We start from the raw sequence: 15714 nt of genomic DNA, 5'->3' as shown, positions 1-15714 counted from the left end.
AGCCATAAATAGTAATTAATTAAATCCTTATTTAATTCAAGCTTTATGCCGTATTTACAATATATTATGTACAAAAATAAACCTTTTATATACACGTATTATTATTATATACATACATAAAATCACACCTTCCCATAGCGGTATTCAGAGACCAGAGAACGTCACTTGGTACGATCCTTACAAACTTCCCTTGCTTCATTCACATACATACATGTTGTCATACAGGACCGCCGGTTACGAGTCTTCTTCTTGTCGTATGGTTAGTGGTCAACCTAGTGTCAAAGTTTTTCAAGCCGCCCGAAGGCCTTTGACGTGGCTTAACGACTGTTATCTTAATTGACAACAACCGGGATCGACTTTTTGTTACGTGCCCTCCGAAGCACGGAGACGCCCAGTTCAAATACCACTATGCGGTCACTCATCTATAGAATGACCGCCCCAAGATTTGCTTAACAGATCGTTTACCAACCAGTGAGCGCGAGTCTAAAGAGGTCAGATTTTTTTCAAAAAATTATAAAATGATTATCACAAGTATTATAATTTCGATCTAACTATTCTACATATAAATCTTCTATCACCATTATTATTTAACATTTTACAAAAAATATGATCTAAGAATAAAAATCCGTCGTGTTCTAAACTTGGCTGTTTGGCTGTTGGCACATTGTTCCTTTGCTTCAACAAAATGTCCGCGATGAAGACATCTTCTAAAATAATTTTATTTATATTCTGATTATTATTTTCAGATTTCTCTTCTCCATTTTGTTTTACACCAATTATTCTGGAATTAAAATAATTTAATTAGGTTTCAGTCAAATCAGCTACTCTTTATGAAATGTCAAAAACACATTTTAGTTTAAAAATACGGTGTAGTGACGGTATCGTATTTTCGTTCATATCAAATGAGTGTCTTAATAAAATGTTTCAGTCTATAATAATTACAATTTCAACGTTATTTACGATAAAAAATACATAGCTTGAGCATTTTAAATTAACCTTTTACGAGTACAAGTTTAATAATTTTTCGTTAACCCAGTCAACTTCCCAATTATTTTTTTGTCGTTCAAAAATGAGATTAGTTTTCGCGCGCTTGACATGACATAAACTTACTTGAATAATTTTTAACCCATTGCTGTCCCACTGCTGGGCAAAGATCTCCTCCTAGTATGAGGGACGGTTTAGCTTTTAGTGTATATTAATATTGCTTGTCGAAATATTGTCAATTTTGAACAATTTAAAGACCAAGTGAGGGTAGGTGTTGAAAATGGCGTCGCAAGGAGACGACGCTTAGCAGCCACATCAGTCAGCCCGTGACCATGGTCGATGTGATTCGATCGAAACGTCGGGTGAACAAATAAGGTATAGTAAACCTTTAAATTATCGCGTTTAAGACTTTAGTAGTGTAGTGTTAAGTGATAGTTTAAAAACTTTAATCTCAATCAATCAGTCTAGCCTTTCTTCCAACTATGTTGGAGTCGGCTTCTAGTCTCACCGGATGCAGTGTAATACCAGTATTTTACATGGAGCGACTGTCTATCTGACCTTCACAACACAGTTACCTGGCTTATAACACGATACTAAGTAAGACTGGTTGTCAGACTTTCAATCTTCTGACTACTGTTAACGACTATCAAAGATCTTTGTAAATGACAGCCGGGGCCCAGATTTTAACGTGCCTTCCGAAACATCGGGAACTTGATATGTATATTATGGTCACCCATCCACATAACAACCTTGGCAAGTATATCTTAACCTCAGAGATTGATGTGGCTGTTGTTATTTAGTCACGAGCTTTGCTCTCGCTAGTATTTAATCGAAATAGGGCGTCTTCTTCTTCTTATCGTATGGTTAGTAGTCAACCTAGTGTCAAAGTTGTTCAAGCCCGAAGGCCTTTGACGTGGCTTAACAACTGTTATCTTAATTGACAACAACCGGGACCGACTTTTTACGTGCCCTCCGAAGCACGGAGACGCCCTGTTCAAATACCACTATGCGGTCACCCATCTATGGAAAGACCGCGCCAAGGTTTGCTTAACCCACAGATCGTTTACCGACCGGTGAGCGCAACTGGCTATGGGCGCCTCAAATAGGGCGCGACCTTATGATACGGACAATCGTACAGAACTTTGTATTTATTTATAGATGCCCTCAATGTACTGATAAGTACATAAATATAATTGTTATGTAAACATCAATTGCCGTATTGAGGAGCTCGTGGTAAAGTAACAAAAGCCGCGGGGATTGATCTCTCATGTTAAGCTTTGATTGTCGAGGTTGTCCTGTGGATGAGTAACCTTAATATACATGTCGAGTTCCTCCGTGTTTCGGCCCGAAGTAGGTCATAGGATGGGTAACCTAACCATACAAACATACCGAGGAACCTCCGTGTTTCGGAAGGCACGTTAAATTGTCGGACCCGGTTGTCATTTTCGAAGATCTTTGACAGTCGTTAATTGTAGTCAGAAGCTTGAGTCTGACAACCAGTCTTACCAAAGGATATCGTGTTATAACCCAGGTAACTGTGTTGTGGAGGTCAGATAGACAGTCGCTGCATATAAAATACTGGTATGCAGCTGCATCCAGTGAGACTGGAAGCCGACTCCAACATAGTTGGAAGAAGCTAGACTGATACCAACTGTTATATTTACGTAGGTAATAGTATTGACTTCATCAATACGATCAAGTAGGTTAGGAAAAACTTGAAAGTGTTAAAAAGGTGATAAGAAGAGGATTCTTTCTTCAATGCAGACAACGGTGGGAGTACAGGTAAGTGTTTTATTTTAATACTGCCCACTGCTGGGCAAGGGTCATCCAAACGAGGGAAGGGTTAGACTTCAAGTCTACCACACTGTTCAAATGTGGGTTGGGTACTTGGTGTACCTTCAAGAACTGTGTTAAAGAACTCTCAGGCATGCAATATGTTACGGGAATTAACGCGAACATGCATTTACTCCCAGTTTCTGAGGTACATTTAGCGGTAGTTTATCTATTCAATTGCGTTTAAACTCTTATAAACATGACAGTTTGAATAGATAAACTACCGCTAAATGTACTCAGAAACCGGGAGTTACTCCTTTTCTCTACCATAGACAAGACCCGGTGCTAACAGTGGAAAATAATTTGTTTTTACTTGTACATTACTAGTTAAACTACAGTCAACCTGGGTAACTTTGAATCATTTGGGTAACATTGAACGTGGGAATTTGAACTAGTTTCGATTATTTTTTCATATGGAACCAACACAATTGATAAAGATTCATTTTAGTTTTGCAAACTTTTATCAAATGTGTTGGTTCCATATGAAAAAATAATCGAAACTAGTTCAAATTCCCACGTTCAATGTTACCGAAATGATTCAAAGTTACCCAAGTTGACTGTAGGTAGGTACATCAACCTAAGTTTTTTTTCCAAAAATACTATTTTTTTATCCAAAATTCAAACCATTAATTTTTAATTATATAAAGCCCGGTTATAAAGTTCACTGACCTATGTTTTAGCGCGTAAATCCGCCATTAATTGTCATTATGTTAGAGTCTCTTACCTCTTATAATACGTGCAGTATCTAATCACCCAGTTGTCGAAGTCTGTGTGGAGTCCTTGTAGACTGGTCGGGTTGCTTTCCAGCGGCTCTGAAATACAATAAAATCACCAATAACTGACTGTTTGGTACGCCATAACCGTAGCGCCGTATGTTTTATGTTCCAATCTCACCCAGGACTAATATTAGTGTGATGAGCACGAGTATCTGTTCTGAGCCTGGTTATTAATGTACATATATATATAAGTATGTATTTACAAGTATGTGCTTCAATAAAAGTTATTCCACGATGTTTTCAAGAAACTCCTGGCTTTACATCCACAAATATTTTTTGTACAATTTTTCTATTACAGTCCATTACTACTACCACCAATATTATTTACTATATATAGGTTATCTACTAATTAGAAAAATATCAAATACTTAGTTCTTTCATCTTGAATAAAAATCATTAGAGGCATCATAAAGCATACTGTGGTAAAAACAATTTTTTGTATTGTAGTTTAAAATTTTATTTATAGTCTATGTAAAATACTGGTGTTCTGCTACGTCCGGTGAGACTGAAAGCCGACTTCATAGTTGGAAGAAAGGCTGGTTGAGTTTCAATTTAGGCAATCTCGCCATAGCCAGGACATCGAATTCGAGGCGAGGCCTATTTCGCGCTAAACCCAAAGATAACTAAGTTTCCTATATTATTTTACTACTAAGTTCGCAAGTCATTGCCTACGTTGACAGCTAGTAGAGTGATTCCTCACAAGTCACGAGAATATTAACATTTTATTCATGTTTCTAACCTTTGAGCATTTCATTAAATAGTTAGAAGCCGTTAGAATTAATTATTTATTATGTAAACAGAAACCTTGTTAGCGATTCCACTCGCAAAGAATTCGTGAGAGAAGTGTTTAAGTACGAGTTTATATTAGGTCGGGGAAAAAGTCTTTTCGCATTATAGTATGTATGAACTTGTACTAAAAAGCTCGATATTTGGGTACCTCACGAGCTCACTGAAAGAAACCTAATGAACCGTGTACTCATTTGTGATTCTTTAAGCCAAAGAGATTTTATTACAAGTTCATACATACTATAATGTGAAAAGACTTTTTCCCCGACCTAATATAAAAAGACAAATGATAAAAAAAAAAGATTTGTCCTATGACTGTCCCACTGCTGGGCAAATATCTCCTCCTAAATGACACTGAGGTTAGGCCTTAAGGCCACCACGCTGGTCAATTTGTGAGGATTGTATCAAGTGGAATTCTCTGGTCTCTGCCTGCCTCTATGGGAAATAGACGGGTACTATGTATGTATGTAAGTCTAAATCAAAAGGGTTGTTTTAGCATTTTATGTTGATTTGGACTGCCTGCGTGGCGCAGTGGTTTAGGTCGCCACGCCGCTACCATTGCGTCGGGAGGTCGCGAGTTCGATTCCCGCACGGATCAATTATTTGTGCGAACCACAAATAATTGTTTCAGGTCTGATTGTACTTTTCGTCCGTTGTTTGTATGTTTGTAAAAGTCCCCGCGACACAAGAGCAATTCTTAGTGCGGGAGTTGTCTTTTATAAATATAAAGAAAGAAATTTAACAGAAAGTCTTTATTTTGTATGTTTGTCACGTATAATCTTGGAAACGTGTCAAAAATGTACGTCTTCTTCGTTCTTGAGCGTCCAAGGTGTGCCAACTCACACTTGGCTAGTTTGGAAAGGAAATAACACTATTTTCTTTAACACTTGTTATTTTTGTAAAAAGGTCAGCGAGAGAAGACCCTTGCCCAGCAGTTAGATAGTAATGTGTTAAAATTATTTTGATCTTAGTAAATATTAGGTCGGGGATAAAGTCTTTTCGCATTATAGTATGTATGAACTTGTAATAAAGTCTCTTTGGCTTCAAGAATCACAAATGAGTACACGGTTCATTAGGTTTCTTTCAGTGAGCTCGTGAGGTACCCAAATATCGAGCTTGTTTGTGTAGAGAAAAGATTTTATTACAAGTTTACTATAATGCGAAAATACTTTTTCTCCGACCTAATAATATAAGTGTAATAATAAAATGAATTGTTTACATCAATTTAGTAGCTAATTATGGAGATTACTTATAGTGTTCATTGTGTTGTTTTAAAGACGTAACAATATTTTTCCGACATTAGCTTCGAGTATTACTAATAATGTTAACTCGTTCGAGTATTACTAATAATGTTAAAATGTAAACCACCATTTATATTTTTCTAGCTAATATTAAACTACGAAACGTCATAATTATATTATTTACAACAAAAAATACAATACTTAACACTTAAAACTACAAAACGCCATTAAAAAAAAAACAAACATCTTTTTTTAAATCACTTTGCCCCAAAACAAAACAAAAAAAAAATCGCTTCGTCTTAAAACAAAACATTAGAAAAAAAAGAACACAAAATAAATTAAAATTACTCACCATTTATATTATTATTGTCCATGTTCACACATAACACACATTGTTTGAACAAAACAACAAATTGTTTTTGTTTACGTCGTGTGTAAACAAATTAATGTTGACGTCTTGCCGCCTTGATGGCGGGAATAAAACAATTATGGAGTAGTGATGAGAGCGAGTATTGTCGATAGTTGATGTAAAAGAAGGTTTGTCGATATCGATGCTTTCGTAATATTGTCACGTAAGTATAGATAGGTATGAATATATTTAAACTATTGTTAATTTATTTTAGCGATTTTTACTCGCATATTTTCTGTTAAAAATATCAAATATTAGTAAGGATTATGCCTTAAGTCCACCACGCCGACTAAGTGTGGGTTGAAGACTTTGTATACCTTCAAGAACTATTATTTTGACTGCTTATGGCGCAGTGGTTTACGTCGCTAAGTCGCTACCATTATGTCAGGGGTTCGATTCCCACACGGAACAATTATTTGTACGGTCCACGAATATTTGTTTCGGGTCTGGTTGTACTTTGTGTCCGTTGTTTGTATGTTTGTAAAAGTCTCCGCGACACAAGAGCAATTCTAAGTGCGGGAGACATCTTTTAAAATAATAAAAAATGGTTCACCTTTTAGCATTAAGTCATTCTAATAAAAATGAAATAATCATATCTTTCATTGACTCACGGCCTAAATCTTTTCTCGAAGGTTGTCGGGGGAACATCTTTGCCCACCAGTGGGATACTAAAAATATTCTAGGAAAACACAAGAGATGCCACGGGATCAAACTAGTTCAATGATAGTGTAATGCTCTCTTATCACTATTTACGTCGATATCTCTTTATAAATATTATCGTCACGTTTTGATTGTAAAGGTCGTACTTATCTGCGTTTGGTTATAAAGAAAAGAAATAAAATAATACGTATTTTTTTCAATTTTTATTTAGCAATGTCGATGTCACTTGCGTGCTCTAAAATTATTTAACTTTTAATCTGAAAACTTTCTATCAATAAATCAAAATAAATTTAACCCTTTAATGTCCCACTGCTGGGCAAGGGTCTCCTCCCGTAATGAGGAAGGGATAAGGCGTTGAGTCCACAACACTGACCAATTGCGGGTTGGGTGAAAACTATCTGCTAAATCAAAAGTAATTTAAAAAAAAACTGTGTAAGCCAGTCACATACTGGTTGAATATAAATTAAGTAAGTTTGTACGATAATTAGAGAACTGATATGTATACCTATATACATAATCTGAAATTTAGATTCAGGAAATATACATGTCACACGAATAGTTATTTATAAATCCTGTCTGAGATTCGAACCTACAATACCCTCCAATCACGATGACGAATTAGGACCTTAACTTTTGCGCAAAACGTGCAGTAGCCAGCTAATTCTCATAGCAAGTTGCGTTCACCGGTAAGTAAGCAAACAATGGGTTTAGCAACCTTTGACGTGGACATTCTATAGATGGGTGACAGTAGTATTTGAACTGATCGGTTCCGTGCTTCGGTATAACAGGCTTTTTAGCTTTAACTAAGGCCTTACGGGCCACTTGAACATCTTTGACACTAGGTTGATTTTTTTATTATTCATTTTATAAAATATGGTTTTTCGAAATTGCGAAATGCTTTAAGACAAAACATCGATACATTAATTCCCTTCACTAGTAATGTCGACAGTCGTCCGTATTCCACTAACCGGTTAGTCGCGAGCCTATACTTGCGTTAGCTAACCAAGTTTACGTCACTACCCGCTAGTAACGTTTTGAAACGCTTGCAACATATTGCTTTATATCGAATATATTATTATTTGTTTTTACATATGGGACTATTTATATAGTGATTGAGAATCGTTGATTCAAATAAATAAATAAATTTAACCCATTACTGTCCATTGCTGGGCAAGGGTCTCGTCCTGTAATGAGGGAGGGTTTAGGCCTTGAGTTCACCACGCTGGCCAAGTGCGGGTTGGGGACTTTGCATGCCTGGTATGTATGTGAATGAAGCAAGGGAAGTTTGTAAGGATCGTACCAAGTGACGTTCTCTGGTATCTGCCTACCCATATGGGAAGAAAGCGTGATATTTTGTATGTAATACTACAAGTAGAAGTGACGATTAATGGATCGTATGGTTAGTGGTCAACCTAGTGTCAAAGTTGTTCAAACCTAGCCTTTGTTAACTTAACGACTGTTATCTTAATTGACAACAACCGGGACCGACTTATAACGTGCCCGTGCACGGAGACGCCCAAATACCACTATGCGGTCACCCATCTATAAAACAACCGTGCCTAGAGTTGCTTAACCCACGGATGCGTGAGATGATAGAAGTGTGTATATGTAACTGATCTTTCACAATAAACAGCATTACTATAAGATTACGTTATAATTTTAAAGCACATTCTAGGAGATCAGACAACCTTGGATTCTGACCTACTGACTGCTTCATAGACCATTAATAACTTAGATATTTTGGTTAAAACATCTCTAAGATTTTAAGAGGTAACATAAATATAAAATAAATAAATATTATTGGACAATTCACGCACGGTCATTTGATTCCAAACTAAGCAGAGCTTGTACTGTAACCAGATAACTGATAAACATACTTATATACTTGTAAATACATACTTATATAGATACATTAACAAACTCAGAACAGATACTCGTGCTCATCACACAGATATTAGTCCCGGGTGGGATTCGAACCCACTACACGCGGCGCTACGGTTATTGCTGTATAATATATTCTCTGATTTTAAGCCACGCTTGCTGAGGTTGTTCTGTGGATGGGTGACCATCTCATACATATCGAGTTCCTCCGTGTTTCGAAAGGCACGTTAATTTGTGGGTCCCGGCTGTCAATTTCGAAGATCTTTGACAGTCGTTAACAGTAGTCAGAAGCTTGAAAGTCTGACAACCAGTCTTACCGAAGGGTATCGTGTTATAAGCCATGGAACTGTGTTGTGTATGTCCGATAGACAGTCGCTGCATGTAAAACACTGGTATTCAGCTGCATCCGGTGAGACTGGAAGCCGACTCCAACATAGTTTGGAAGAAAGGCTAAACCATGATGACATAATTATAGTTTAAGTTGGTACCTCCCACGCAAGTAGTTGCAGGTTCAAACCCGAGGCAACCCACCAATGACTTTTCCAAGTTATGTGTGTATTAGACATAATTATCACTTGTTTCAACGGTGAAGGAAAACATCGTGATGCAACCTTGCATGCCTAAAAATATGTTTAATACATTTATTGAGGGCATGCAAAGTCCTTTCGATATATTTTTCTATAAAGACCAATCACTAAACTGATTTTTGTTAAATCAAGAAACCATTTAATTACATTTACAATTAGAAATACCAACTGTAACATATTTTTTTTAAATCCTACTAATATTATAAATGCGAAAGTTTGTAAGGATGTATGTATGTTTGTTACTCTTTCACGAAAAAACTACTGGACAGATTTTAATTAAATTTGATAGACTGATAGCTCATAACTTGATTAACATATAGGATACTTTTTACTACGGGAACCTATTGTCTTACACCGGCACATAGCAATATGCAACTAAGCATTTTCTAGGCTAAAAGTACCATAATAAAATAATAAATAAATTTAACTCCGTGGCACAGTGGTTAAGGTCACCAAGGGTTCGATTCCCACACGGAACAATTATTTGTGCGATCCAAAAATAATTGTTTCGGGTCTGGTCGTGCTTTGTGTCCGTTGTTTGTATGTTTGTAAAAAGTCCCCGCGACACAAGAGCAATTCTTAGTGCGGGAGTTGTCTTTAAAAAAAAAAACCCATTTCTGTCCCACTGCTGGGCAAGGGTCTCTTCCCGTAATGAGGGAGGGGTTAGGCCTTGAGTCCACCACGCTGGCCAAGTGCGGGTTGGGGCAAAAAGTACTGAACAAACGAAATAAAGTTACACAGTTTGTAGTAATTTTATTGTCTGATTATTACCACGATAAGTATAATTTATATCTCATTATGTAAATTGACCTAAGTTATATTTAAAAAACATTATAATATCTATTTATTTGCATATAATATGAGACTATTTTCATTGTTCTAAGTTAGTATAATGATTGCTGAGAATTAGTAACATAATATAAATAAATATTCCTAAACATCATTGCACAACTCACACACGGTCATTTGATTCCAAACTAAGCAGAGCTTGTACTGTAACCAGACAACTGATAAACATACGTATACATATACTTGTAAATACATACTTATATAGATACTTTATCAACCCGGGTTAGAACAGATATATTTTTAGCCCATTATTTTTCCACTGCTGGGCAATGGTCTCCTCCCAAACGGTGGAGGATTAAACCTTGAGTCCACCACGCTGGCCAAGTGCAGGTTGGGGACTTTGCATGCCCTCAATAAATGTATTAAACAAATTTCAGACATGCAATGTTTTCACATTGTAAATCTTTTGGCGATTGAAAAGAGTGTGCGTGAGTTTGTTGCTAGCTCTTCTCATAAGACTGTACACTTTCCGAGCTAGTGGTAGATTCAGTAATTGTACCGACTATCATAAGTGTCAATATTTGACATAAATGAATAAATGATTTGATTTTGACTGCCTCACGATGTTTTCCTTCACCGTTGGAACAAGTGATAATTATTTCTAATACACACATAACTTGGAAAAGTCATAGGTGTGTTGCTTTAAGTTCGAACCGTCATCACTTGCGTGGGAGGTACCAACTTATACCACTCGGCTATCACTGCTGCAATATTAACTATAATTTATATAAATTACTGTCGTTGTACAATAAAATTGTTTCCTGTTTTAAAAGTAGTTAGCCTTCACAGTGCATTGACATTAAGAAAGGCAGAAATAATGTTCGAATTGCATACTACAACAATGTGAAGGACTTTTGCAAAATAACTTCACTTACTCTTACTTCTTCTTATCGTATGGTTAGTGGTCAACCTAGTGTCAAAGTTGTTCAAGCCCGAAGACCTTTGACGTGGCTTAACGACTGTTATCTTAATTGACAACAATCGGGACCGACTTTTTACGTGCCCTCCGAAGCACGGGGACACCCGGTTGAAATACCACTATGTGGTCACCAAACGGCTTTACATACTCTCTCTTCTCTTTACATACAACGGCTTTACTTGCTCTCCGTGCCTCGGAGAGCACGTAAAGCCGTCGGTCCTGCGCCTGACCTCTCACTGGTCGTGTCGGTTATCCGTCCCACCAGACTATGAGAGTGATGGAATAGAGAGTGTATCTGTGTATTGTGCACACACTTGGACACTATATACAAAGTCCTGCACAGATGGCCAGTTTCAATGAAACTGACCGCCGTAGCCGTATCGGCTAGGAGGACATTATGTCGTCACCCATCTATGGAATGACCGCGCCAAGGTTTGCTTAACCCACAGATCGTTTACTGACAGGTGAGCACAACTGAAACTTTTACTTTAAAAGGATTTTAAAACTCTAGTATAATCACTACATAGTATAAAGCAAAGTCTCTTCCCGCGTCTGTCTCTATGTCTGTATGTATGTATGCTTACATCTTTAAAACTACGCAACGGATTTTGATGCGGTTTTTTTTTATAGAACGGGTGATTCAAGAGGAAGGTTTGTGTATAAAAGTAGTAAAGATATTTTTGGAAAATAACTGCTTTGACTATATAACTAATCTATACTTAATATTATAAAGCTAAAGAGTTTGTTTGTTTGTTTGAACGCGCTAATCTCAGGAACTACTGGTCTGATTTGAAAAAATCTTTCAGTGTTAGATAGCCCATTTATCGAAGAAGGCTATATAACGTTACGCTACGGCCAATAGGAGCAGAGTACCAGTAAAAAATGTTACAAAAACGGGGAAAATTATGACCCATTCTCTCTTATGTGACGCAAGCGAAGTTGCGCGGGTCAGCTGGTTTATAATATAAATAATAATGAATCACCGAAATGTATGTACGCGCATAACATTTCAACAACTTAACTAAATTGGATAATTCTTTTGTATAATATGTTTGTAACTGTTGGGACAAGGTTTGTATAGGATCGATGGGATCAGAATTCCCTCGGGAATGGAATCAATGGGACAAAATTGTACTATACCCGGACGAAGTCGGGCTAGTCTGCTAGTATTTGCAAGCTGTTTATAATGTACAGGAAATTGTTAATTATATTAACCTAGTTAATAATAGGATATTATTATGTGGTAATAATATTATTATGTTATTAAGGAAGTTGATGTTTTGTAAATTAGAAGTAATTACAAATCTATACATAGGTGTAATACATTACGGAAAACTATTCTAAAAGATCTTTGACAGTCGTTAACAGTAGTCAGAAGCTTGGAAGTCTGACAACCAATCTTAATATCGTGTTATAAGCCAGGTAACTGTGTTGTTGAGGTCTGATAGACAGTCGCTCCATGTAAAATACTGGTATTCAGCTGCATCCGGTGAGACTGGAAGCCGACTCCAACATAGTTCGAAGAAAGGCTAGGTTAAAAAAAATACCCCCAATCCGCACTTGGCCAGCGTGGTGGACTCAAGGTCTTACCCCTCCCTCATAGGCAGGAGACCCTTGCCCAGCAGTAGGACAGAAATCGATAAAAAAGAAGGTTTTAGAGGTTAGGTAAATATATCTCGCTTCAGCAAGCAAGATTTTCCTTGTAAATTTTTTTAGTTATACCAAAGTATTAGTATAGATAACTTTTACCCCATTAATGTCCCACTGCTGGGCAAGATTCTCCTCCCGTAATAAGGAAAGGAGGCCTTGAGTCCACCACGCTGGCTAAGTGCGGGTTGGGGACATATTTATGAAGATAAAAAAATACTATCGCAAAAGAAAGCATATTAATAATAATCCTTGTAATCTGACATTTCTTTCTTATCATTTAATTATTATAATTACTTTAAATACGATTATTTTATTATTATAATCTAAGTATTTACGTCAGCCGTGATGTTAGCGTGATCTTATGAAACTAAGGACAAAAGTTTAAATGATATCGGAAGAATTGTGTACGAAATTAGTCAATTTAGAATTATATTTCATTTTATCTTTTAGTAGCTGACTCGCGATACTTCGCTTGCGTCACATAAGAGAGAATGGGTCCAAATTTTTCCCGCTTTTGTAATTTTTTTTTATTGTTACTCTGCTCCTATTGGTCGTAGCGTGATGATATACAGCCTATAGCCTTCCTCGATAAATGGGCTATCTACCACAGAAAGAATTCTTCAAATCGGACCCGTTCCTAAAATTAGCGCGTTCTAACAAGCAAACAAACAAACTCTTCAGCTTTATAATATTAGTATTGCTCTTGTGTCGCGGGTACTTTTACAAACAAAAAACGGACACAACGTGCAATCAGACCAACAACAATTAAATGTGGATCGCAAAATAATTGTTCCGTGTGGGAATCGAACCCAACCTGCCGACGTAGTGGTAGCGGAGTGGCGACTTAAAGTGTTTTAATTGTCTTGTATTCAGATAGAAACGAAATTTCTTGATTTAAGATTTAATTGTGAAAGTAAATGGAAACGATGGAGGGGACCCCCTAGAAAATCATACACAGATCATATCGGTGATGTCTTGCATAAAGGTCAGGTGTTCGTAACTGTATGTATGTGAATGAGGCAAGGGAAGTTTGTAAGTATCGTACCAAGTGACGTTATTTGTTCTCTGCCTACTACTATGGAAAAAGCCTGAGCCTGGTTGTTAATGTATCTACATAAGTATGTATCTACAAGTATATAGGTATTATCAATTGTCTGGTTACAGTACAAGCTCTGCTTATGAAGCGAGCTATCACCGTGTGTGAGTTGTCATACACAGATCATATCGGTGATGTCTTGCATAAAGGTCAGGTGTTCGTAACTGTATGTATGTGAATGAGGCAAGGGAAGTTTGTAAGTATCGTACCAAGTGACGTTATTTGTTCTCTGCCTACTACTATGGAAAAAGCCTGAGCCTGGTTGTTAATGTATCTACATAAGTATGTATCTACAAGTATATAGGTATTATCAATTGTCTGGTTACAGTACAAGCTCTGCTTATGAAGCGAGCTATCACCGTGTGTGAGTTGTCCAATAATATTTATTTATTTATTATATTATCTTAGTACAATTGTACTTTCGTTTGATAACAAAATTTACATAATCTAGTAAATAATAAGATAATGTCAAGTCTTTACATATGACCGATAACAGTGGAGGATAATTATATTTTATCACATACATAATATTATACTGTTTTTGTTTTGAAAACGTGACCTTTACTTGAATCAACCAAATATTAATTGTCCAGTGTCATTATATATTTATTTCAACCCATTACTGTCCCACTGCTGGGCAAGGGTCTCCTCCCAAATGAGGGAGGGGTTAGGCCTTGAGTCCACTACGCTTGCCAAGTGCGGGTTGGGGACTTTGCATGCCCTCAATAAACATTGAATGCCGATTATTCATGAGAGAAAATTAAAAATAGTTACAAAATGAAACCCATTGGAAAAGGAAGAAAATATTAACAATATTATAATTAAATAGTCTTCAAACGTTATTTAAATAAACGCGTAATTCATGGATGACCTCTAATAAAGTGTCATGTCAACATAGTTCAACTACTAGCCGCTAGATGTCACTACTGGTACGTAAAGTCATAGCTTGCCATGGTGTCAACTAGATGTCAGTAGTAGTAATAGTTACAGATTCCAAGCAATAGATATCGCTACTTGTTTGTTAAAGTTGTGGTTTGTAAAAGCTAGAGGGCGCTAGTGGTGAGTTGAATCTGGGGGCACGGAAGTGCCCCCGCAAGTCGAGCAAAAAAAAGCGGCACGGCCGTAACATCCTTTTCTCGAAGCAATTCGGGCTATTTTTGACGACCCTATAATTTCGTAGTGGATAAAACAAGAAGCCTGGATTTTCAGCAACTAATCAGTCATTGTATAAACACGGTATATTTAAAATTTCAGTCAATTTGAACCAGTAGTTTAAGAATGACAACTTGTTAAAATTTTGAATTTTGTCACTCACTGATTCACTGACTCACTGACTCACCGATCATCAATAGTCTAAGGTACTTCTAGCAGACTTAGAAGCTTAAAATTTAGAATACAAATAGGGTTTAGTGTCTTAATCATGGGAAAAATTCAATATTTTCTAATTTCGGTCAAGTTTTCTAAATACACTAACTGCAACAATAACTTTGTAATCCCATATAAATGTATAAGATTACATTTGCAGTTAATGAATTAAATTATTATTTCTGTAGAAAATAAAATAAATTGGTGTAAATATGTATCTACTATATGAGATATAACGGGAGGGGGTATAGGGTGGGTATGGGTGTTTAGCCCATGAAACTGAACAACATTCCCATAGGAAAATATGTTGAATTATGAAAAAAATACGGCTTTCCATACAAATTGGACTTATGTTTGCTCTATTCGCTCTACAAAAAGAAGTGAGATGCCATCAAAAACATTCTGTAAAAACCTCAAGTCTCGCCGTAAAAAGTTGTGAGATCTATATAATACCAAGAAAGAAAACACAAATTCGCCATTAACATTTCAGGAGCATTAACTTCTCGTCGTGCTGTGTAGTGTGATACATACTAATAATCAAATCATGCGATGGCCAGGTCGGTCTATTTGTTTTAGAGGTATTTTTTTAAAATTGGCATGATAATAACATACGTAATAACTTAAGACAGAAGGTCCTTTAAGTAGAGACTAAATAGATTAATCGACTTGGTATTATAT

General features: G+C 36.5%; 2 protein-coding genes across 3 annotated transcripts in view; one reads left to right on the top strand and one right to left on the bottom strand.

Annotated features, from left to right (window-relative positions):
* Positions 1–9: 9 nt before the first annotated feature.
* On the bottom strand, positions 10–6124 carry LOC142985320 (uncharacterized). The gene is made up of 3 exons (XM_076133422.1): positions 5973–6124; positions 3542–3629; positions 10–781 (listed from the first exon to the last, which is right to left on the bottom strand). Exons 1-3 carry the CDS (start codon positions 5992–5994, stop codon positions 535–537), a joined length of 357 nt encoding a protein of 118 aa, XP_075989537.1. The 5' UTR covers positions 5995–6124; the 3' UTR covers positions 10–534.
* Positions 806–15714, top strand: part of gkt (tyrosyl-DNA phosphodiesterase glaikit) — a 62621-nt gene continuing 47712 nt past the window's right edge. Inside the window, exons 1-2 of one of the 2 annotated variants that reach the window (XM_076133416.1) lie at positions 806–1359; positions 2653–2766. The gene's annotated coding sequence lies outside the window, so the exon portion shown is untranslated. The remainder of the gene's footprint in view (positions 1360–2652; positions 2767–15714) is intronic. The other variant, XM_076133417.1, reaches the window with a different exon arrangement.

The sequence above is a fragment of the Anticarsia gemmatalis genome, chromosome 29, assembly GCF_050436995.1.
Source record: "Anticarsia gemmatalis isolate Benzon Research Colony breed Stoneville strain chromosome 29, ilAntGemm2 primary, whole genome shotgun sequence".
Lineage (NCBI taxonomy): Eukaryota > Metazoa > Arthropoda > Insecta > Lepidoptera > Erebidae > Anticarsia > Anticarsia gemmatalis.
The sequence above is the reverse complement of the archived record's forward strand: the minus strand, read 5'-3'. Positions and strand labels throughout refer to the sequence as shown.